A 25354-nucleotide genomic window follows, 5' to 3' on the forward strand; every position below is an offset into this window, starting at 1 on the left:
TAGCTCCATAGGACTCCATTCATTCTGGTCTCCAAAATTGGGCGCCCCACGTGGAAAGAGGGTGGAACTGCAACCAAAATCGCCTCGTTGGAAACCGGAAATGCACCGTGAGTGGCGTATCTGTCCTATTATAGAATCTGTGCTTGGCATCAGTTTTGGAAGAGTCCCCTCCCACCAAAGCTTTCTGTCGCGCTTACTACGTCACAGTCAGTTGCGCTGATTGGTCAGAGCGTTGGCCTATAGGCACAGACGCGGTTTGAAAGACAACGGGTTGTGCTCATCAACAATGTTCCGTTGTATCCATTGATCGGTGCCAGACTAAATTAGACATCCAATCCATTTAGGCTGGTTTATCAGGCTAATCGGACAAGGCATCGCTCTACTGTTTCACATGGAGGTTGGATGGCTTTCTCTGGGTAAAGTTCTGGGCAGACTCTTTGAACCTCGTGAGGAGGTCTGCCTTTTCCTGACAGCTTGTGGCTGTTCACTGGTTGACCATCTGTGTTACCGGTGGCTTGCCAGCCTTGCATATTTGGCAGGCATTTTTTGACGAGCTGAATTGTCTAAATCTGTCCCAAGGACAGCACCAAGGCCCAAACACAAACATTATTACTCTTTCTGACAAGGTAGCAGCATTTAAAAAGAAGCTGGAGCAATGGGGCATGCGAGTTGAGGAGGGCAATGTTTAAATGTTCCCCAAACTGGAGACCTTTATGGATAGTTGCAACATGAGCATCCAGACAGTTATCACTACTCACCTTGGAAACTTTCTTGACAGTTTTAAGAGATCCTTCCCAAAAAATGACCAGAGATACAACTGGATATGCCAGCCTTTTACAGCTTCCAATCCGCAACATCTGTCGTTGCAGCTGGAAGATTACCCGTTGGGCCCGTCCTCTGATCAAACATTACAGGCTGCTTTCACAACATGCACGCCAGGAGACAGTGGACTTTCCAAAGATGCAATGAATGTACTCATTCCTTTTAGATCTACATATTTATGTGAAATTACACTTTCGTCACTAACATTTATCGAGCACAAACACGGATAACAGCTCACCAGAGTTGAGGATGATCTTAGTGTGGCAGTTTCCAACATTAAACCAAGAATACAGCTTCTTTGTTCAAATATGCAGGCCCAGCCAGCTCACTTGATGTTACAAAGATGTGTTCTTTATTACCATTATCAATATCACAATGATAACCGTTTTCACAAAAGTCCCCCGGCCCTAACCGGACTGCCTGTAAAAGTTAGTTTAGAATGTTCATTCTTCTCTTTAAAACCGTTATCATTGCGAAAGTATTTCTTATGGCATTAATCGATGGAATGAATTGATAGAATACTCCATTACCTATATATTTGTTTTCAACAGCCCTTGTGTTTTTCTAATCTTGTGCAGCCCTAACATTAAGAAGAGTTCCACTGTGGTTTATGGCCAGAGAAAGAGAACAAACAAACAAACAAAAACAAACACACACACAGGGCATAAGCAGAATGTGAGGCTGCTAAAGGACTGCTTACATGTTACCATGAATGCACTGATTAGTTCAATTCGAATTTTTGTTCTTTTCATGTTTTATGGTTGCTTTACTCTAGTTTGCATGCAAACTAACAATTCTCCTCTCTTTAAGCCAGTACCCTAAACATGAATTACACACATACTAGTAAATTGGAACACTACAAGAACTGGACCGAAATAAGGATTTTTAGGTCCCATCTTCATACGATACTTTATCGTGTTGTACAACGTATCGAAAAATGCACACATACGCAGTCAGAGCGCAACTGTTGATTCTCAAAGATTTCTGCAAACAAACACTATTGCACGGTCAAAGGTGAAATTTGCTGCAGTCATTGTAAGTATGTATGGTTCTAAAGGCTGTGGTTGAAAAGGTTAGCGGTGGAGTTTAGTCTGCTCTGCAGGTGTCATACCGGTTCCATTCTGAAACATCAGATAATCATCTGGTGCTGAAACAAAATGAATATCATGATCGGTTTTATTTAGGGCTGGGCAACGATTAAAATTTTTAATCTAATTAATCACATAATTTCCCTGATTAATCATGATTAATTGCATTCGTACGCAAAATCCAAGAGTAGTGTATAGCTTTTAGCATTTAGCTTTATTTTAAATGTGCTGCCATATGAATGAAAGTGCCATAACATTTGTTGTGCAAACACACTTTTAACATCAGCATCTTTCTGTAGTTTTTATGTAGAAGCCTCGCTCCACTGTCTGTTTCCTTGAATGACTTGCTGCTATCAGTTGTGTGTTTTGCCTTTAAGTGATATTTTAGACTGGAACTACTACGCTGAGAAGACAATTCAACTTGGCAGTGTTTACAGATGACTTTGGTTCTGTCGACTCCGCCGTCTGGAAGAACTTTAAAATGAAAATGGCCGAGTAAAAGTTCCGTACCTTTCTCCATGTTTGGTGGATCCGCCGATTACTTTCTTTTCCGGTTCCGCAGCAGACAGCAGCAGACTTTTACAAAATAAAAGCCTGTGAGCAACAGACTTTTACAAAATAAAACAAATGATAAAACAGGGGTGGTTTGTGGCGTAGTGGGTTGAGCAGGCGCCCCATGTACAGAGGCAATAGTCCTCACTGTAGCTGGCCCCGGTTCAAGTCCCGCATCGGACGACCCTGTGCTGCGTGTCGTTCCCCCTCTCTCTGCCCCCTGCTTCCTGTCTCTCTGAACTTTCCTATCTATTAAAACGCACAAAAGCCCCCCAAAATTATTTATTTATTTTTTTTAAACAAACGTGTTAATGCGCGATAAAATATTTATCGGCGTCTAATAATTTATGCGTTAACGCGATAATAACGAGTTACCTTGCCCAGCCCTGGTTTTATTACATGTTACCTGCCCATATTAATCATCAACATGTCGCCAGCGATGCAGATGGGGCTGAGAGAACACAATAGGATTATATTCTAAATTGCATAAAGTTGAAATAAGTTGGATCAACTTTTCTCACAGTTAGAACCAAGTGTAAATGGGATCTGTCAACTTAGTTTCCAAGTGGAAATCTAGTGCATCTAGAAACAGAAAAAAGGTGCGCAGTGGTGTTAGCTTAACAGACGTACTGTAAGCAGGAAACCTGCACAGGGAGCAGTGTATTCAGCATCATGTGCAAAATAAAATGGGCCTCCATTTGGATCTTGGCAGTTGACAGAAGTGACAGAAATTGATTGAAAAATACAACATTTTCCATCCTCTGAAAAGCAAAGCATATGTTACCAGCTTCTGTGGTGAAAAGCAGGAAAAACATTTCTGACAAACGATCCGACCGTCTCAAACATTCTGGTGCCAAAAAAAAAATAAAAAAATCTGTTCATGAGAAAGTGTGTTAAATATGTATTCGAAATGCAGAAGATATCCAATGTTGACTGTTCTTCACTTTTTACCTTGGTCATGTCTTGGGGATCCGGAACAACAAACATTCCAGGTGGAGGTTCCTTGTAGATGGACATGATATCCCTACAGACAAAGAGAGGGACAAACATTGTTTTCTACAAAGAAATGGAATAGTGATACATGTCCGTAACAGAGCCACAACCTTGCAGTCCACCATCAAGTTAAAAACTATTTCTTTGATAAGAATTAGATCAGATGACAAATGTTTGAAATTTTGTTCTCCATACACAAGATACCGTTTTCAAATGTTATTTTTAGAGGTGCACCAAAATGAAAATTTGTGGCCGAAACCGAAACCGAATAATAATTAATCACTTGGCCGAATACCGAAACCGAATATTACAGTTCAGTTAAGTTATCAAAAGTTACATTTTTCACCATTTTTAAATATTGCTTAAATCTACGCCTTACAATAAATGTTTAGACATGTTTTTCAAAGAAAATAAATGTTTATTTGAAATCTTCAAAAGTTATTACTAATAACTATAACTAATAACTAGAGATAAGTTTCATTAATTCCCATTTTCAATTAATTCTGGGTTTTTTTTCATTCATTTCATACAACAAAAAATACAACATATTATAAAAGCGCTCCAACACAAAAATGTAAAAACATGCAATATAACAAATTATCTGAGTGTCCTAGCCTGCTCCTTCAGGAACAGTGGCAGCATTTTTTGTAGTTTGTGTGTTTTGCCTTTAAGTGATATTTTAGACTGAAACTACTACGGTGAGAAGACAATTCAACTTGGCTGTAAATGCAGGAGTTTTTATTTTTAATTTATTTTGAAATACATGCTTTTATGTATAAACGAGTAAAACAGGAAGTAGCGTCGGTTAGCTCCGAGAGCTTCACACAGAGACCGAGGAGCACCTGTAGCGTGATGTTACCTGCTAGTTTGTTTTTATTTTATTACTCTATGCTTCGTGGTGTTTGCTGTAACGGTGTGAATGTGATGCAGAGGAGAAGTGTAAGTTAAAGAATCCTAGTTCTGACCCTGCAGATTGCCCCTGGGGAATGACTCTGCCGTTGGTTGAGAAGCAGCTAAAGTGGCCAGTACTACTTTGATTATTTATTGGTACCAGCGACAATGCTAAGAATGCTATTTCTTTAAGGATTACAACAACTAATGTTGTCTTTTACTTTGTTTACTTGAACATTTAGTTATACGGTGTTGATGTGGCGTTAATAAACATCTGTGAAAAGAACCGGAGTCTCGCATTGAATCAATGGGCGGCATATTGGCAGAGTTTACAGATGACTTTGGTTCTGTCGACTCCGCCGTCTGGAAGTGGATAATTTTGCGTCACCACTATTCGGCCTCCGATTCGGCCACTCATTTGTCTTTCGGCCGAAAGCCGAATGTGTTTTTTTTTTGCGTTTTCGGCCGAATATTTTCGGTTGCCGAATATTCGGTGCACCTCTAGTTATTTTATTCAATTAAGTTTCACTTTTCTTACAGTCAGCTGTGAGAAACATCTGAAGCGCCGCTGAAAGTCTGACCATTTGTTGTTTTTTTTTTGTTCTTTTCCAGCCAATTTAACATGAAGCATCATGTTTTCTCTGCAGGTTTAAAAGGGAACCAGGCACCGAGCAGGCCTACGCTTCACTGACATCAAATCTGATTGTTTTTACAGCATCTTGTTCGTTTAAACTAATGTCTTCAGTCTGTAGATAATGATGGCTATGATGATGATGAGAATGACAAAACAAATCCATTACAACTGGTCAAAGGGCAGGTACCAGAGATGGGACCAAGTCACACATGTCCAAGTCTCAAGTACGTCTCAAGTCTTAGCTTTCAAGTCTCAAGTCCCAAGTAATTTGGACAAGTCAAGTCAAGTCCTGTAATTGGTCAAGTCAAGTCACCTTATTATTGCAATTTTACCTGCAGAATCTGATCTTAATAAAGTGAAAAGACAAGATATAAGTAACTGTCAGTAAACATCATTGGCCAATGTGTCCAACCTGTCCACCCCGTATCATATCAAGCTAACGTTAGCTAACTACCGACTAGGCTAACAGGATAATATTAGCTAATTTGACGAGCACTTACTGGTCAGAATGGATCTTCAAATGACGAACAAAGTTCCAAGTTATGCTAGATGCTTAACACTCAAGTCATTCAAGTCATCGTGTCTCAAGTCAAGTCAAGTGCCAAGTCTTTAACTTCCAAGTCCGAGTTGAGTCTCAAGTCTTTTATTTTTTGTCAAGTCAAGTCACAAGTCATCAAAACAGCGACTTGAGTCGACTCGAGTCCAAGTCACAGTGACTTGAGTCCCTATCTCTGGCAGGTACTGTACCAGAAGACTTCTGTCACAAGGAACACCTAAAAGAATTTGGAAGCAAAACTGCCACCATGTGAGTTCCAAACACAATAACAGCACACACACACACACACACACACACACACTGCTGTCCCAAAGTCAACAGGACAGCAATGTTATTTGCATTTAGGACACACACACACACACACACACACACACACACATATGTATGTATGTATGTATATGACAATAGAATTGTTATTAAAGCTATAGTGTCCTGAAAAGTACCTTCACTTACATGGGCGTCGCACCCGTGGGGGATGGGGGTGTTTTGACACCCCTACTTTTACAGCAAGATGAGCAAGGTAAATCCCTTTGCAAAGTAATTGAAAGTAAAGCATTGAAAAGTAAATAGTTTGTTTTAATGTTACGACAGTGCACTTTTGAGTTTATCTGATTGGTTTTGATGTTTGGAAGGGAGGATTTTTGGTGAAACATGAACAAGGATGCATTGTCAACTTCAGATTTGAAGGATTTTATTGAAATAAATGCTGAAAAATGACCTGAAACACCATGTTTGCCTCATGTTGAATATATTTTACATTCATGCAGGCTGCTTGTGTGACCAGTAAAACCTACAAACTTGCACCTGATCAAGTCGAGATCATTTTGTATTAATGAATAAATACTACTGACAGATTTTTGGGTAAACTACATGGAGTAGTTTTACATGTCACTGTATCTAAAACACACATCGGAACTTAATGGGGAAAAACAGTGTTCAGAAGCTTACTCTTTTGGCGATCTACGATGGGCTCAGGGCAATTATATCTTTTCGAGAGTTTTCCATCAATCGCAGAGTTTTTTTCCGGAACTTCGTAGCCTACAGTAAATCCATGGTGATAACTCCGTGATAGTGATTAAATGTTACATTTTCTGATCAAAAATGTGTAAATTATGATACCGGACCTTTATTGTGAGGCTTGGCCTTTTTATATACAGTCTATGGCAGGGGTCGGCAACCTGCGGCTCTTTCATCCTTATACCGCGGCTCTGCGTGGCTTGGGAAAATAAATAAAAAAATATCCAATTCAAGTGTATTTTATTTGTGTTAGTTCGATTTCTTTTTATTGTAGTTCTAAATTGGAAGATTATTGTGATCTTGAAATATTAAAAAACTATATTTCATTATTTTTCGTTGCTGAAGATATGCGTCACACTCGAGACTTTCAACTCCACGTAGGCCAAGTATGGAGAAATGTAAGAAAAGAAAAATATCTGAAGAAAATAGAACATTTAATAATGCCTGGGCAGATTCGTTTGCATTTACCTCTGGCGAGAGTGGCTTTCCAGTAGGCCTAATTTGTGGTGAGAAAGAAACCTTCAACTCGTCGTGTTTTTTTTATTATTATCATTATCTTTTCAAGAGTTCAAAATGTGTTCATTACATAAATAAAATTTAATTTTAGCACTTCATGGATTTTGTAAGCAACACACTATAGTTGTTTATTCAAAGCATTAAGGTAAAAAAACAATATCTTCATTTTAGATGTAGAAAAGTATTAGCGGGCTCCCAGTGTTTTCTTTTCCGTGGGAACCGGGTCCAAATGGCTCTTTGAGTGTGAAAGGTTGCCGACCCCTGGTCTATGGGCTTGATGTGGTGCTCATGTGCCACCCCTGAAACACCCCCACATTTAAAATCACTGCTCCGCCCCTGTTCACTTAATTGTGAACTTGAGTGAAGGCACCATCTTTCAGAATAGATTTGACTCATTCAATGGGATTACAGGCCTCAGCAGCACTTCTTAAACCCGCTTTGCTACTTGGTAAAGTCTGAATTTACCTCTTTATCCTGAGGATGCACTGCTGGGAAGCCTTCTCGTTGTCCCAGTCCGTACTGAGTGTCGGGTCCCAGGAAGTGGCGTGGATCTGGGACAGGAGGCCCCCTCCTGCCACTCCGGCGACCCCAAGCCCAACGCTTGCGACCGGAGATACGGCCACGAAAGGCGGCGCGGTACTCGGAGTGTACGAGTTTCCCAAACACACGGGAGCGGTAACAGCGGAAACGGGGGCCACTACGGAGGTTAGGCCACTCTGCGTGGCAGCAGCTGGAGGAGGAAAGGCCGAGTTGGGGCTGCTGTGAGCACCGCTTGCTGCCGAGTGTCCCGCCGGCGGAGAGTTGGCCAAAGTCGGCAACGGCGAGGGAGCGCCGCCTTGTCCGGTAACGTCTGAGCCAAGGGCACCACCGCTGGACTGCTCACCATAGCTGTCTGCCATGGTAAGCTATCAAGCTACAGCGAATCAGTTGGTATTGGCTAATTAAAAATGCTAGCTGCTAGCTACATTGACAGCGGAGTCCAAAGTTATCTGTGTGGGTTCTGTTTTCCGGTGGGTTTAGAGAGCAGAGGAACACGCTGGAGGCGAGGCGAGAGAGCAAGACAATTCTTCCCACGACATGGTGGCTATTTATCTTTAGCTTAACTATATTCCCCCCAGGCCTCCTGAAAGTATCCAGTCTTCAATTAATATTCAAAACGCTCACCTCGTTACGACCATCGATCCTGAAACTTGTATATTCCTGCGGACTGTTATCAAGCGCAGAACGGCAATATGATTTCAGAATTTCCGGCTTTAAACCGAGTCCACCAACACAATGCAATCATCATATCGCAACTTCAGGATTTTATCTCCTCTGTCAAGTCCTCCGTGTTTAGTCAACGTAGCACATCCGGCGGGAACTTTCAAAGTAAAAAAATAAATAAATAAAATAAAAAATAAATAAACTCCCAGTAGCACTTGGTCACACACCCGGACACAAATAGTAACGGAAACACTTTTTGGTTTTATAAAGAGTGATGCTCCCACTGAAAAAGAATATTTTTTAATTAATCTCATTTTAATTCTTGCTAAGTATTACATCCACAAATGTAAATTTGCAAAGTGAAACCCAATTTTTGTGCTTTCATGGTAGAACTCCAGATGTATTTCAAGTCAATTTCCTCCTCTAATAACAAGAAAGCTATCAAAACTATAAATCTAGTCTCCCACTTTGAAATCTTTAACTCAGTGTAATCCTCATTGTTCATGCGCTCTCTCTCTCTCTCTCTCTCTCTCTCTCTCTCTCTCTCTCTCTCTCTCTCTCTCTCTCTCTCTCTCTCTCCATTTATTATTTAAACTACTTATGTATGTATTTATTTTGGTATGCTTATTTGTTCTTCATTTATTATTAATGATACTTGTCATGTTTTTGCACTGTTTTTGTATCTTGTAAGGCAAAATAAAGTTGTATTAAGACAAAAAGTAACACAAACAGACATTGTGCGATGACAGCGCATTATAATGACTAAACACACGTAAGTAATTTGATTAAGTCACCTCTGACTCGAGAGAACTGAGTAGCTCTTTAAAATTCAATGTTCATTTCAATATCTAATGTATCTGCAAAAAGAATTGATATTGCTGCAGCACACGTTGTTGTTATAGAAAGAGAACAAAAGAAAATGAAAATAAAAATGAGTCGACACATTTGTGGAAAGTTGAAGTGTAGTGAGGAAAGAGTGAACGTGACCGTGACCGAAGAGTGACCGTGAACTGGTAGTTGCTTGCCCAGTGTTGGTAAATAGGAAAAAAGATGAACTCTCGGAGAACAACATGGACAGAAACTCACAGTTCACTACGGGCTGTGTAAACCGTGCAGACCGAAGTGCAGAGCGAGCAGTCCCCTGCTTCCGAGCAGCAAACACCGTAACAGGCGCGGCAGGCGGCAGCACGCAGCAATACGAAGGGAGAGAAAATAGGGCCAAGAGATTGTGAGGTCTGACTTTTCCTGGAGAACGATTTTGTGATGCAAATGTATTACTCTTTTGAACCCATATTGTTTTGAGAAGCAAAACGCTTTATTTTTTAAACCCCAGCCAACTAGCCGGACTACCTTCGTCAACGCTAAAACAAGGCTGGAACTCTGCTCACAGGACGCAGCAGGGGGTAAGAAGATGTTCATAAATGATGTTGCTGATATAGGATGTTATACAGCTTCATGTCAAAAGAGGCGAACTATCCCTTTAATGCGCTCATTAGTTTCAACGCGTTTTTAGAAAAAAGTGCAACACTTCTGCAGCTGCAAAAGAGAGGGAGGCGGCGTGGGAGAACATTGCTGCTCGGGTCAATGCGTAAGTTTAAATGTAGTCCTTTGCAATCACAATATTACAGGGGAAAACTGCTTGAATGGTAACCTATTAATTTCATTATTTCATTTAGGTGCAATCCTGCGGGGGATAAGCGCACTTGGCAGCAGTTTAAGATGAAATATAAAAACATTGTTCAGACAAGTAAGACACTTTGGAGGTACATGGAGGTACTTCATTTTGATCATGTTTTACACTGTAAAGTAAATATTGAGTGGCTGTTTTACTGTGCAGTTGTTTTATCCCCAACATAATGCTGTTTTCACACACATAAATATCTTCTCATCTATATCATGTTCTGTTAAATAATTAAGCCTATTTACACTAACACAGACTTCTACTCAGCCAACAGAAAGAAGGCTGGTGTGGTGGCCCAGCACCGTCACCTCTAACGGAAGGCCAGTGGCTTAGGGAATCCCTGGAGGGAGTCCACCGCCAAGACACTAAGCCTCTTCATACAAATATTTATTTGTATTTTCTTTTGTCCCAACAGATTATGATGGTGCTATCTGCCTGGTGGAGCCCCCTTACGCCACAACAGACCTTGTAACTGTAAATTAGCAATACTCCAAAGATTTGACCAAAAAGGAGTTTAAGTATACTGAAACGTACCACTCATCTGGGACGAAACGGATGAGGAAACTGTGTCTGCTGCCTTCACAGAGGGGGACCCACACAGGCCTATAGAGGTAACATCTTCATACGTTACTGATAGTTCTCTTCCCGTTCCCATTTCTTCACTTTCTGGTGGAATATAGTGACATTTAGCCTACACTGAAGTATTAACACATTCTCATCCTTTTTAACAGAGCAGGGCTGGGCAGCAGCAGGAGGGTCCCTCAACTTCCACTGCACAGATTGACACAGTGAGATGGATGTTCAGTAAACACCAGAGGTTCATTCTGTGGAATTCGTGTGCAACTGTATAATTTAATGTCGTCCTTATGTATTCCCAGTTGACGGTAAAAGAGGTTTATAAATTTCACCTGCTGAAATTTTTTTTAAAAACTGATAAAGAAATGTTCTACTTGGACCGCCAGATTAGGAAGACAGATCTGGAAATTGAAATACTGGAGCACAAGTTAAAGGTGGCTGCATGGTCACAGGTGAATTATGTTAACTATTGGAACATTAACTGAACTAACTACTAACTGTATTTGTAGGAAATAAAGAAAACCAAATGAAATTTGTACTATGTCTTTATTTGACTGCTGTGGTGGTGATGGTGACTTAAACTCTAAAGTGATTATTGCATATGGTGTCTCCAGAGATGGGGACTTGAGTCACTGTGACTTGGACTCAAGTCGACTCGAGTCGCTGTTTTGATGACTTGTGACTTGACTTGACAAAAAATAAAAGACTTGAGACTCGACTCGGACTTGGAAGTTAAAGACTTGGCACTTGACTTGACTTGAGACACGATGACCATTCTGACCAGTAAGTGCTTGTCAAATTAGCTAATATTGTCCTGTTAGCCTAGTCGGTACTTAGCTAACGTTAGCTTGATATGACACGGGGTGGACAGGTTGGACACATTTGGCCAATGATGTTTACTGACAGTTACTTATATCTTTGTGTTTTCACTTCATTCAGATCAGATTCTGCAGGTAAAATTGCAATAATAAGGTGACTTGACTTTGACTTGACTTGCCCAAGAAAAAATTACTTGGAACTTACTTGAGACTTGAAAGCTAAGACTTGAGACTTACTTGAGACTTGCACATGTGTGACTTGGTCTCATCTCTGGGTGTCTCTGACTGCTCTGCCGTCCTGGATAGCTGGCAGGTGGATGGGGTCATCATCAGCGTCTTCCATCTGTAGGGCAGGGTGTTGCTCTACTCTAATATTATGCCACAGTTATATCACAGGCCCTCTCAGGGGTCACCCTGACGTGACGTAGGCACTGAAACGGGCTTTCAACAGGCCTATGGTCATCTCCACCCGGGCCCTTGTCCTGCAGTGAGCCCGGTTGAAGTTCAGTTGGGGGGCCTGGTTCAGGGTCAGGGGTCAGCAGCCTAGGTTGGCATGGGTAACCCCTGTCACCCAGCAGAAGGCCATCAAACTCTCCTGTAATGCATAGTGGATACATTGGAGTGTATTAAAGGAGGGAGACAAGTGAATTATATTGTGCAAATCTTTAGGCTGCTTACCATGTTGTAGTCTGCTGCTCACGATAAATCCTTGAATCATGAACAGACCCAGGCCACTCGGCCTCCACATTTGAAATGATGTATTCAGCATCACATATGTTATTGACAGTGCAGAGAATGAGAGATGTTGGAGCTATGATGAAGTCTTTAACATCTTGAAACAGTAGTCAGTCTACATGTACCTGCACATTTATGCTGTGAATGGACTTCCTGTTCACATAATCGGCTTCATTATGTGAGGGAGCCGTGATGGGGATGTGTGTGCCATCTATGCAGCCAATCACACTGGGAAATCCTAAAAGAAAGTAAAATTACTAATCCCAGTCTGATATTGCAGCACAATGTCATTAACAGAATATAATTTAACAGATCTCTACATCATTCACCTGCAATCCTGTGGAACTCCTCCTTGATGGCTCTGACAGGTTTATATCCAGGGAAAACCACAAACATGGGTAAAAGCCGTTTCAGGGCGAGGCACACTTTTCTGACCGCCCTGCATACAGTTGCCTTAAGTGCTCTGCATCTCCGAGATTGTAAAAGAAACTTCCATTTGCAAAGAAACGCAGTGCAACACATGATATCTGCTGGGATGTGACTACAGTTGCTAATGTTGCTAATGAAAGGACGGATTAGGTTGTGTATGTAAATGATGGACTGTGACGTGAAACGGTGCCGCTCAAAAAGATAATTGTCTGGAAATGCTAAAACATCTATGGTCTGATAACCATCTCCTGACGAATATTTAATTTTCTGTGCAGTAATGCTGCACCTTCATCCACGGGATCGTTGACAACAGGACATGCCATGTTCGTTAAAAAAGTCATCTCATCCTGTGCCTAATGGACTTCTAGAAGTAGAAGAATTCGCTCTGCTGACTGAATGAATGAGGAAATCAAATGGCGTGTGACGGAGACAGAGAGAAACTCCAGGTTCATTGAGTAAAACCTGGTCCCGACCAGGTTAGGTTCATAGAGTCTGTTACTACGGTAACTGACCGAGAGCTTAAGTTACCTCCCTTTGTGAAACAGGCTAGAGTTACCCCTCTTTCTCTGGTTTGAGTTGCCTCCCTTTTGTGAAACAGGCTAGAATTGCCCCTCTTTCGCTGGTTTGAGTTACATCCCTTTGTGAAACAGGCTAGAGTTACCCCTCTTTCTCTGGTTTGAGTTACCTCCCTTTGTGAAACAGGCTAGAGTTACCCCTCTTTCTCGGGTTTGAGTTGCCTCTCTTTCTCGGGTTTGAGTTACCTCCCTTTGTGAAACAGGCTAGAGTTACCCCTCTTTCTTTGGTTTGAGTTGCCTCTCTTTGTGAAACAGGCTAGAGTTACCCCTCTTTCTCTGGTTTGAGTCACCTCCCTTTGTGAAACAGGCTAGAGTTACCCCTCTTTCTCGGGTTTGAGTTGCCTCTCTTTGTGAAACAGGCTAGAGTTACCCCTCTTTCTCTGGTTTGAGTTACCTCCCTTTGTGAAACAGGCTAGAGTTACCCCTCTTTCTTTGGTTTGAGTTGCCTCTCTTTGTGAAACAGGCTAGAGTTACCCCTCTTTCTCTGGTTTGAGTCACCTCCCTTTGTGAAACAGGCTAGCTCAGGGGTCTCCAACACGTCGCTCGCGAGCTACCAGTAGCTCACCGCCCCTTTCCAAGTAGCTCGCCAAAGGGCCAATGAATCATACATTAATTTGAAAACTTAATTGGCCTCTCGGCAAATCTTGATGAGTCAGTGGTGATGTGAGAATCTCACATCGCCACTGACTAGCGACCGCAAATTGAATTTGCTCCCGGGCTAGTCTAGTCACTTGTTGTCGTTTTGCGAGGCTGAAAATCGAAACTTAATCAGGCCAATCAAATCGTGAGGAGCGGGGTCGGAGGCCGGGCTATCTAGTGACGACAGAGGTGCTACGTTTCAGTGTGTAGTTCCAGAGAGAGGTAAACAATGGCTGCGCCCAGCCAACAGGCTTTCGAGTTGGCTTTGGCAGCGACTCTAGAAGATTTAAATATAATTTTTTCTTTGCGAGACGAACAGATAACTGCACTTAAGTTTTTGGAGTTTTGCTCACCGGGTACAGTAAAAGTTTAATTTACCAGCTTTCTCTGTTGGTGGGACGACGCTCTGATTAGTTGTTTCGCCATCCTATTGCGTGGCGTTGAGTGCAGAGGGAACTTAACAGACAACCGTACAGCGTCAATAAAAGCTGTACAGGTCTGGCTTGCTAGGCTAGTGAGAAGGAGTTTACGATGGCGACAACATGATCAGTGCTGTCAAGGCGTTCAGTGCAAAACTGTCATTGTACATTCAGCAAGTGAAAAGCAGAAGATTTCAGCACTTCCCCTCTTATCTCAAAGATGCTGGACAGTCACACAGGTGCAGCCAGCGTTTTAAATGTGTCCAAGTATTGTGACCTCTTATCAAGGCTTGGACAGGAGTTTGCTGACAGATTCAGTGACTTTGAGAAACTTGAGCCCTGTGTGACATTTATGGCCAACCCTTTCATGGATGTGGACATAAGTGAGATTTCAGGACAGATGGCTGAACTTTTCTGTGTCGATCCTGTGGAAATGGAAATGGAGGTTATAAACCTTCAAAACAATGTGCAGTTAAAGTCTCAGCAGCATTCACAGCATTTCTGGAGCTTGGTAGAGCCAGATAATTATGAAAATCTTCACCAAGCAGCTCTGAAAATGTCTGCTTTGTTTGGGTCTACATACCTCTGTGAGTCAGCTTTTTCTGACATGAATGTCCTGAAATCAAAGCTCAGAACGAGACTGATTGATGAACATTTAAATGACTCCATAAGAGTGAACTTAAGTGGATACACTCCAGCATACACCTCTCTTGTTGACTCTTTGCAGTGTCAGTCATCTCACTAGCTAAAAAGGCTGGACTTCTGAACACATTCACACACACACACACACACACACACACACACACACACACCTTCACTGCTCAATATTGAACTGAACTAAATGGTTTTTATTGTGAATGCAATTTTTGTTCTTTATTTTTGTGATGTTTTAATACAGAATGTGAGATGTGGACAGTAACATATTGTAAATGTTCAGGAAAAGAAGGCTTATTGAGTTTGTTTGTTCAAAATGAGCGATGATAATAAATGTTACAAAACACAAGTAGCTCTCGGCCATTTTTATTTTGTTAAAGTAGCTCTCAGAGGGAAAAAGGTTGGAGACCCCTGGGCTAGAGTTACCCCTCTTTCTCTGGTTTGAGTCACCTCCCTTTGTGAAACAGGCTAGAGTTACCCCTCTTTCTCTGGTTTGAGTTGCCTCCCTTTGTGAAACAGGCTAGAGTTACCCCTCTTTCTCTGGTTTGAGTCACCTCCCTTTGTGAAACAGGCTAGAGTTACCTCTCTTTCTCTGGTTTGAGTTGCCTCCCTTTTGTGAAACAGGCTAGAGTTACCCCTCTTGCTCTGGTTTGAGTTGCCTCCCTTTTTGAAACAGGCTAGTTACCCCTCTTTCTCTGGTTTGAGTTGCCTCCCTTTTGTGAAACAGGCTAGAGTTACCCCTCTTTCTCTGGTTTGAGTTGCCTCCCTTTTGTGAAACAGGCTAGAGTTGTCCCTCTTTCTCTGGTTTGAGTTACCTCCCTTTGTGAAACAGGCTAGAGTTACCCCTCTTTCTCGGGTTTGAGTTACCTCCCTTTGTGAAACAGGCTAGAGTTACCCCTCTTTCTCGGGTTTGAGTTGCCTCTCTTTCTCGGGTTTGAGTTACCTCCCTTTGTGAAACAGGCTAGAGTTACCCCTCTTTCTCTGGTTTGAGTTACCTCCCTTTGTGAAACAGGCTAGAGTTACCCCTCTTTCTCTGGTTTGAGTTACCTCCCTTTTTGAAACAGGCTAGAGTTACCCCTCTTTCTCGGGTTTGAGTTACCTCCCTTTGTGAAACAGGCTAGAGTTACCCCTCTTTCTCTGGTTTGAGTCACCTCCCTTTGTGAAACAGGCTAGAGTTACCCCTCTTTTTCTGGTTTGAGTTGCCTCCCTTTTGTGAAACAGGCTAGAGTTGCCCCTCTTGCTCTGGTTTGAGTTGCCTCCCTTTTTGAAACAGGCTAGAGTTACCCCTCTTTCTCTGGTTTGAGTTGCCTCCCTTTTTGAAACAGGCTAGAGTTACCCCTCTTTCTCTGGTTTGAGTTGCCTCCCTTTTGTGAAACAGGCTAGAGTTGCCCCTCTTTCTCTGGTTTGAGTCACCTCCCTTTTGTGAAACAGGCTAGAGTTACCCCTCTTGCTCTGGTTTGAGTTGCCTCCCTTTTTGAAACAGGCTAGAGTTACCCCTCTTTCTCTGGTTTGAGTTGCCTCCCTTTGTGAAACAGGCTAGAGTTACCCCTCTTTCTCTGGTTTGAGTTGCCTCCCTTTTGTGAAACAGGCTAGAGTTGCCCCTCTTTCTCTGGTTTGAGTCGCCTCCCTTTTGTGAAACAGGCTAGAGTTACCCCTCTTTCTCTGGTTTGAGTTGCCTCCCTTTTGTGAAACAGGCTAGAGTTGCCCCTCTTTCTCTGGTTTGAGTCACCTCCCTTTGTGAAACAGGCTAGAGTTACCCCTCTTTCTCTGGTTTGAGTTGCCTCCCTTTGTGAAACAGGCTAGAGTTACCCCTCTTTCTCTGGTTTGAGTTGCATCCCTTTTGTGAAACAGGCTAGAGTTACCCCTCTTTCTATGGTTTGAGTTGCCTCTCTTTCTCGGGTTTGAGTTACCTCCCTTTGTGAAACAGGCTAGAGTTACCCCTCTTTCTCTGGTTTGAGTCGCCTCCCTTTGTGAAACAGGCTAGAGTTACCCCTCTTTCTCTGGTTTGAGTCACCTCCCTTTGTGAAACAGGCTAGAGTTACCTCTCTTTCTCTGGTTTGAGTTGCCTCCCTTTTGTGAAACAGGCTAGAGTTGCCCCTCTTTCTCTAGTTTGAGTTGCGTCCCTTTGTGAAACAGGCTAGAATTACCCCTCTTTCTCTGGTTTGAGTCACCTCCCTTTGTGAAACAGGCTAGAGTTGCCCCTCTTTCTCTGGTTTGAGTTGCCTCCCTTTTGTGAAACAGGCTAGAGTTACCCCTCTTTCTCTGGTTTGAGTTGCCTCCCTTTTGTTAAACAGGCTAGAGTTGTCCCTCTTTCTCTAGTTTGAGTTACTTCCCTTTGTGAAACAGGCTAGAGTTACCCCTCTTTCTCGGGTTTGAGTTACCTCCCTTTGTGAAACAGGCTAGAGTTACCCCTCTTTCTCGGGTTTGAGTTGCCTCTCTTTCTCGGGTTTGAGTCACCTCCCTTTGTGAAACAGGCTAGAGTTACCCCTCTTTCTCTGGTTTGAGTTACCTCCCTTTTTGAAACAGGCTAGAGTTACCCCTCTTTCTCGGGTTTGAGTTACCTCCCTTTGTGAAACAGGCTAGAGTTACCCCTCTTTCTCTGGTTTGAGTTACCTCCCTTTGTGAAACAGGCTAGAGTTACCCCTCTTGCTCTGGTTTGAGTTGCCTCCCTTTTTGAAACAGGCTAGAGTTACCCCTCTTTCTCTGGTTTGAGTTGCCTCCCTTTTTGAAACAGGCTAGAGTTACCCCTCTTTCTCTGGTTTGAGTTGCCTCCCTTTTGTGAAACAGGCTAGAGTTGCCCCTCTTTCTCTGGTTTGAGTCACCTCCCTTTTGTGAAACAGGCTAGAGTTACCCCTCTTGCTCTGGTTTGAGTTGCCTCCCTTTTTGAAACAGGCTAGAGTTACCCCTCTTTCTCTGGTTTGAGTTGCCTCCCTTTGTGAAACAGGCTAGAGTTACCCCTCTTTCTCTGGTTTGAGTTGCCTCCCTTTTGTGAAACAGGCTAGAGTTGCCCCTCTTTCTCTGGTTTGAGTCGCCTCCCTTTTGTGAAACAGGCTAGAGTTACCCCTCTTTCTCTGGTTTGAGTTGCCTCCCTTTTGTGAAACAGGCTAGAGTTGCCCCTCTTTCTCTGGTTTGAGTCACCTCCCTTTGTGAAACAGGCTAGAGTTACCCCTCTTTCTCTGGTTTGAGTTGCCTCCCTTTGTGAAACAGGCTAGAGTTACCCCTCTTTCTATGGTTTGAGTTGCCTCTCTTTCTCGGGTTTGAGTTACCTCCCTTTGTGAAACAGGCTAGAGTTACCCCTCTTTCTCTGGTTTGAGTCGCCTCCCTTTGTGAAACAGGCTAGAGTTACCCCTCTTTCTCTGGTTTGAGTCACCTCCCTTTGTGAAACAGGCTAGAGTTACCTCTCTTTCTCTGGTTTGAGTTGCCTCCCTTTTGTGAAACAGGCTAGAGTTGCCCCTCTTTCTCTAGTTTGAGTTGCGTCCCTTTGTGAAACAGGCTAGAATTACCCCTCTTTCTCTGGTTTGAGTCACCTCCCTTTGTGAAACAGGCTAGAATTACCCCTCTTTCTCTGGTTTGAGTCGCCTCCCTTTTGTGAAACAGGCTAGAGTTACCCCTCTTTCTCTGGTTTGAGTTGCCTCCCTTTTGTGAAACAGGCTAGAGTTGCCCCTCTTTCTCTGGTTTGAGTCACCTCCCTTTGTGAAACAGGCTAGAGTTACCCCTCTTTCTCTGGTTTGAGTTGCCTCCCTTTTGTGAAACAGGCTAGAGTTGCCCCTCTTTCTCTGGTTTGAGTCACCTCCCTTTGTGAAACAGGCTAGAGTTACCCCTCTTTCTCTGGTTTGAGTTGCCTCCCTTTTTGAAACAGGCTAGAGTTACCCCTCTTTCTCTGGTTTGAGTTGCCTCCCTTTTGTGAAACAGGCTAGAGTTGCCCCTCTTTCTCTGGTTTGAGTCACCTCCCTTTTGTGAAACAGGCTAGAGTTACCCCTCTTGCTCTGGTTTGAGTTGCCTCCCTTTTTGAAACAGGCTAGAGTTACCCCTCTTTCTCTGGTTTGAGTTGCCTCCCTTTGTGAAACAGGCTAGAGTTACTCCTCTTTCTCTGGTTTGAGTTGCCTCCCTTTTGTGAAACAGGCTAGAGTTGCCCCTCTTTCTCTGGTTTTAGTCGCCTCCCTTTTGTGAAACAGGCTAGAGTTACCCCTCTTTCTCTGGTTTGAGTTGCCTCCCTTTTGTGAAACAGGCTAGAGTTGCCCCTCTTTCTCTGGTTTGAGTCACCTCCCTTTGTGAAACAGGCTAGAGTTACCCCTCTTTCTCTGGTTTGAGTTGCCTCCCTTTGTGAAACAGGCTAGAGTTACCCCTCTTTCTCTGGTTTGAGTTGCATCCCTTTTGTGAAACAGGCTAGAGTAACCCCTCTTTCTATGGATTGAGTTGCCTCTCTTTCTCGGGTTTGAGTTACCTCCCTTTGTGAAACAGGCTAGAGTTACCCCTCTTTCTCTGGTTTGAGTCGCCTCCCTTTGTGAAACAGGCTAGAGTTACCCCTCTTTCTCTGGTTTGAGTCACCTCCCTTTGTGAAACAGGCTAGAGTTACCTCTCTTTCTCTGGTTTGAGTTGCCTCCCTTTTGTGAAACAGGCTAGAGTTGCCCCTCTTTCTCTAGTTTGAGTTGCGTCCCTTTGTGAAACAGGCTAGAATTACCCCTCTTTCTCTGGTTTGAGTCACCTCCCTTTGTGAAACAGGCTAGAGTTGCCCCTCTTTCTCTGGTTTGAGTTGCCTCCCTTTTGTGAAACAGGCTAGAGTTACCCCTCTTTCTCTGGTTTGAGTTGCCTCCCTTTTGTTAAACAGGCTAGAGTTGTCCCTCTTTCTCTGGTTTGAGTTACTTCCCTTTGTGAAACAGGCTAGAGTTACCCCTCTTTCTCGGGTTTGAGTTACCTCCCTTTGTGAAACAGGCTAGAGTTACCCCTCTTTCTCGGGTTTGAGTTGCCTCCCTTTGTGAAACAGGCTAGAGTTACCCCTCTTTCTCTGGTTTGAGTTACCTCCCTTTTTGAAACAGGCTAGAGTTACCCCTCTTTCTCGGGTTTGAGTTACCTCCCTTTTTGAAACAGGCTAGAGTTACCCCTCTTTCTCGGGTTTGAGTTACCTCCCTTTGTGAAACAGGCTAGAGTTACCCCTCTTTCTCTGGTTTGAGTTACCTCCCTTTGTGAAACAGGCTAGAGTTACCCCTCTTTCTCTGGTTTGAGTTACCTCCCTTTTTGAAACAGGCTAGAGTTACCCCTCTTTCTCGGGTTTGAGTTACCTCCCTTTGTGAAACAGGCTAGAGTTACCCCTCTTTCTCTGGTTTGAGTTACCTCCCTTTGTGAAACAGGCTAGAGTTACCCCTCTTGCTCTGGTTTGAGTTGCCTCCCTTTTTGAAACAGGCTAGAGTTACCCCTCTTTCTCTGGTTTGAGTTGCCTCCCTTTTTGAAACAGGCTAGAGTTACCCCTCTTTCTCTGGTTTGAGTTGCCTCCCTTTTGTGAAACAGGCTAGAGTTGCCCCTCTTTCTCTGGTTTGAGTCACCTCCCTTTGTGAAACAGGCTAGAGTTACCCCTCTTGCTCTGGTTTGAGTTGCCTCCCTTTTTGAAACAGGCTAGAGTTACCCCTCTTTCTCTGGTTTGAGTTGCCTCCCTTTGTGAAACAGGCTAGAGTTACCCCTCTTTCTCTGGTTTGAGTTGCCTCCCTTTTGTGAAACAGGCTAGAGTTGCCCCTCTTTCTCTGGTTTGAGTCGCCTCCCTTTTGTGAAACAGGCTAGAGTTACCCCTCTTTCTCTGGTTTGAGTTGCCTCCCTTTTGTGAAACAGGCTAGAGTTGCCCCTCTTTCTCTGGTTTGAGTCACCTCCCTTTGTGAAACAGGCTAGAGTTACCCCTCTTTCTCTGGTTTGAGTTGCCTCTCTTTCTCGTCAATGGCAGGTTACTGTGCGCTCGAACAGCTCAGAACTATAGCTCCAGTACAGCTGTCTTGATTTAGCAACCCATCGGCAAATCACAAAATAGAATTTCTCAGCCAATCAGAAAAGAGAATTTCTTGTTGCCGGGTGAGGTCTGAAATAGCTTTCAGCTGCAAGCACGCGTGCTTGCAGCTGAAGCTCATTGTAGACGAGCTGGAGGTGGAAGAGAACCGTCAGGATCATCAGCAGGTCATATCTTCATTTATTTGAATCTTTTATTAGTTACTATAGTTTTCCTGCTCTTTGTAAAAGACCAATACCTGGCGATTAAAGTGTTCGTTGGAGTAGTAGGCCTAAATATTCAGCACACACCCTTTGACATGAGCAACTTAATGAAAAATGAAAAATATGTAGGAGTGTAATTAGGCTTCCGTGGTTAATTTTTTTCAAAGGTATGAGCAGATTCCCAAGGCTACCTACAATTGCCAAACTGGTATTAGTTCTGCTACACTGAAATGCTGATGCAGAGAGGGTTTTTTCCATGGTGGGGCTCAATTAAACCAAGACCAGGAACACGTTGGCTCTGAATGGAACTCTGTCATCCATCATGACTGGGGAAATGGCTGTGCTTTAAATGGGAGCCCCCAATATCAGTCATCAAGCATCAAAATCTGCCACAAACACTTACAACAAGACATACATTTTTTTTTTTTTTTTGTTAAGACTTTGCATAGGCCTACCTAAAACAATTTATTTTCAAATATAGCAGAATTTAGTCTAAAAGTGAAGATTTGTGATTTTGGTATAAATAAAACAATTTCTTTGTTCTTTAAGTAGCTAGTTTATGGCGATGGGATACTGCAAGGGACCAGCCCCCCCCCCCAAAAAAAACGAAAGAAACCCCGCCGCGCACACGGCCTGGCCCCTGCCCCGCCCGAATCTCACTCCAAGCAAACTTGAAAACTTGAGAGCCCTGGTGAACATATGTCGCAAGCGGCTCACTCTCCCGTATTCTGGCCTGCACCCCTGAGTAAATGCCACTCATATTTGCGGCTCCGTCGTAACCCTGCCCACGGCATTTTGATAAGTCAAGACCGTTGCACGTGATGCTGTCCAGCACATTAACTGCCAACTCACTTGCGGATGTATCGACGGTCTCCACAAATCCCAGAAACGACTCCATTATTTTTACATCGACAGCTTTGTCCATCGCATTTCGAACTATTGTTACATATCTGTATACTTGGCTGAGTTGGTCGTGCTTGGACATATCCTGTGTGCTATCCATTATGATGGAAAAAAACGGAGCTTCATTAATATCAGCTGTGATTGCGTGCTGAACTCTCAAGGACAGTATGTGAATGAGCTCGTTTTGGATTGCTGGACTTAGGTATTTAATGGAACCCTGTGGTCGGCTTATGAGCTCTTTCAGTAAAGGGTCGTAACCCGCGAGCAGCTCAATTATAGAAAGAAAATTCCCACTATTGGGCTGTCCCAGTACCTCCCGATGAGCCCTGAATGCAAGGTTACAAGACGCCAGAGTAAGTGTAACATTGACTATGCGCTCCAGCACTCCTCGCCAAAAAAGCGCGGCATTACGCACATCCCTCTCCAAATCTTTGTCAATGGTACCATGGAGCTTCCATTGCTCAAACACAACACAGGCTGCTACATGTGGCTGAGAGGACTCGTGACATTCAATTTTTTGCGACAAATGGCCCCAATCATTAACTCCATTCACCCATGTGTTATTATAATGCGATGAACGGCGATCTCCAAATAGCCAGCATGGTTCACAGTAAGCACAATCCAATTTTGGTGAATAGCAAAGCCACATCCGTGGCAATTTGACACCTGCCTTTGTTTGGGTATGATAAAACACATCAGAAAAAGAGTGATTGTGTCTATTTTTAGGAAAAGGGCCGGTAGGTTTACATGAACCCATTGTTAAAATGTAGTTTTTAACAGAAGCGTCCAAGACATGTTCTTGAAAGTGTCCCCTGTCTGTAGGATAACGTTCTTCCCCCGCTCCTGTCCTGTCCAGCTCCTGTTCTGCACTGTCACTGCCTGACGTCTGTTTACCACTAACAGTTTCGTCTGCAGACAGGTCACCTGCGCCACTGACTTCATCGCTAGTTTCTGGTTCTTTCTGTTGAGAGCTGCAACAAAGATTATACGAATCGAAATTTAGAATGAGCATGCAGTTTACTATAGGACTAGGCTAACAAGCGCTAGTGTAACGGATGACAACTGCCAACTAGAGTTCGGCGTAGAACGTTAGTAAACCTCCCTCCCGAAGCCTCATACAGTAGTTCTATCGGTACACTGTAACATGCTAACGTTCAAATAGCTGCACTGAAATTCCACCGAATGACAGCTCAGTGGAGAATAAACGGGCCCTGCAATGGCCACGGGCCCCGGTGCGGCTGAACCGGCTGAACCTGCTATAGTTACGCGCCTGGCTAGAGTTACCCCTCTTTCTCTGGTTTGAGTCACCTCCCTTTGTGAAACAGGCTAGAGTTACCCCTCTTGCTCTGGTTTGAGTTGCCTCCCTTTTTGAAACAGGCTAGAGTTACCCCTCTTTCTCTGGTTTGAGTTGCCTCCCTTTTTGAAACAGGCTAGAGTTACCCCTCTTTCTCTGGTTTGAGTTGCCTCCCTTTTGTGAAACAGGCTAGAGTTGCCCCTCTTTCTCTGGTTTGAGTTGCCTCCCTTTTGTGAAACAGGCTAGAGTTACCCCTCTTTCTCTGGTTTGAGTTGCCTCCCTTTTGTGAAACAGGCTAGAGTTGCCCCTCTTTCTCTGGTTTGAGTCACCTCCCTTTGTGAAACAGGCTAGAGTTACCCCTCTTTCTCTGGTTTGAGTTGCCTCCCTTTGTGAAACAGGCTAGAGTTACCCCTCTTTCTCTGGTTTGAGTCACCTCCCTTTGTGAAACAGGCTAGAGTTACCCCTCTTTCTCTGGTTTGAGTTGCCTCCCTTTGTGAAACAGGCTAGAGTTACCCCTCTTTCTCTGGTTTGAGTCACCTCCCTTTGTGAAACAGGCTAGAGTTACCCCTCTTTCTCTGGTTTGAGTTGCCTCCCTTTGTGAAACAGGCTAGAGTTACCCCTCTTTCTCTGGTTTGAGTCACCTCCCTTTGTGAAACAGGCTAGAGTTACCCCTCTTTCTCGGGTTTGAGTTACCTCCCTTTGTGAAACGGAAAACTCAGAGTTTCCCTCATTTCAGGGTTAAAGCTGCGGTCGGCAACTTTTTTTTAGTCATATTAGCTTGAACTGTCATGGGATTCTGGAAGTAGAATATTAAATAGGCTGTTTAGAAAAAATAACGAAATCTGTAGCTCCCTCTGAAGCCTGTAATCATGCTTGCAAAAACCGAGCGCTCCCGGCTGTTTTTAACCAATCAAGTTAGGGTGGAGGAATCCTACCTGTCAATCACAGCTTGTACACACGCTGCTGAGCGTGAGTCTGCCCCAGCTTGTGTGCGCTCACACTGGTGTGAACTCACATGCACAACCTCGTCCACAGAGGGGGAGGGGTTTGGGGGGCGATTCGGAGCTTGTTAGAGGTTGGGGGAGGGACCTGAAAGTTGTATCAGTTCGAATTTTCCGACTTTGAAAACCTGCCAACTGCAGCTTTAATAAAGTCAGTTTTAACTAAACCTGCTTTGTAAAACGGACCTCTGGTGTGCAGTAACACTCCTTCACAGTAACATGGTGAGAATCTGTTTTTAACAAGCATTGCAAACCGTCTTCCTTAACTCTTACCTCTCTGTCTGCAGTCTGTCTACTCATATGACATGAAAGCCAAATAGAGGCATTTTTAAACTTGTTTAGACTGCCATGTCTCAGTGAAACAAATATCATTGCCCTCCACATATTCCTGCTATGTTTTCGTCAGGACTCCAAACTCATCCATTTTATCTGCACATGATCTCACATTTCCCAAATTACTTGGGCTTTCATAAGCTTAGTCAGCTGCTCTCACATGCAAACAAAGTCTCTGCTGGCATGCAGGGCCGTGGGAAGTAGTTTTTAACAGGGGGTGCGGTTTAAAAAAAAAAAAAAAAAAAAAAAAAAAGGGGGGGGGGTTCTCAAACTTGTAGAATATTATGTAAATACAATAAATAGCTGTATATATCTCCTTCAATGAAATATTTTAATGAGCAAAAAACGGAGCCTTTCCTGCAATCTGACCGTGGAACTCTATCCGTGCTCGTCAACGCAAACACCCATACCATTCCAAAAAAAAGTATGCAGCCTCATCAACTGGTAAAATATTGCATTTTATTAAAGCACTAAAAATTCATGGCAACAAGGGTAGCCTATACATTAAGCCTACTGAACTCATGTGTGTGATGTGTCCCACGTCAGCTCACACAGCATCAGTCGAAAGTAATCACTAACAGAACTAATTAAGAATTAACTACATGCTGCGCGGAGGTAGCTGCAATAACAGCAATAACAGCATCGTCGAAAATAACTCAAAACTCAAAAAAATAACTATGCGTACATTACTGCTCGGCGGCAGCTGGCTTAACAGCATTTAAAAAAAATAAGCTATATAAAGAACAGAATGTTGCTGGGCTGAACTTGTTGGCCACACCTCCATCGAGGGTCTCTGTGGATGACGAGCACAGACAGACAGACAGACAGACAGT

General features: G+C 43.4%; 1 protein-coding gene and 1 long non-coding RNA gene across 5 annotated transcripts in view; one reads left to right on the forward strand and one right to left on the reverse strand.

The window, feature by feature from the left end:
- The window catches only part of ube2z (ubiquitin-conjugating enzyme E2Z), a 41067-nt gene extending 32655 nt beyond the window's left edge, over positions 1 to 8412 (reverse strand). The window contains exons 1-2 of one of the 2 annotated variants that reach the window (XM_075453395.1): positions 8234 to 8412; positions 3414 to 3486 (exon numbers count right to left, since the gene is read on the reverse strand). In XM_075453395.1, the coding sequence (XP_075309510.1) occupies positions 3414 to 3486; positions 8234 to 8247 (87 nt within the window). In that variant the 5' untranslated portion in view covers positions 8248 to 8412. Of the gene's footprint in view, positions 1 to 3413; positions 3487 to 7534 lie in introns of both variants that reach the window. The other variant, XM_075453394.1, reaches the window with a different exon arrangement.
- LOC142370875 (uncharacterized) lies at positions 7431 to 11061 on the forward strand. 3 transcript variants are annotated; one of them, XR_012767915.1, is made up of 5 exons: positions 7431 to 9675; positions 9786 to 9860; positions 9949 to 10045; positions 10369 to 10564; positions 10685 to 11061. It is a non-coding gene; the product is annotated as an uncharacterized LOC142370875 (long non-coding RNA). The 3 variants fall into 3 exon arrangements; XR_012767914.1 differs by having other exon boundaries at positions 7431 to 9860; XR_012767913.1 differs by lacking the exons at positions 9786 to 9860; positions 9949 to 10045 and having other exon boundaries at positions 7431 to 7969.
- Positions 11062 to 25354: the final 14293 nt, after the last annotated feature.

Source organism: Odontesthes bonariensis, chromosome 21 (assembly GCF_027942865.1).
Source record: "Odontesthes bonariensis isolate fOdoBon6 chromosome 21, fOdoBon6.hap1, whole genome shotgun sequence".
Taxonomy (NCBI): domain Eukaryota; kingdom Metazoa; phylum Chordata; class Actinopteri; order Atheriniformes; family Atherinopsidae; genus Odontesthes; species Odontesthes bonariensis.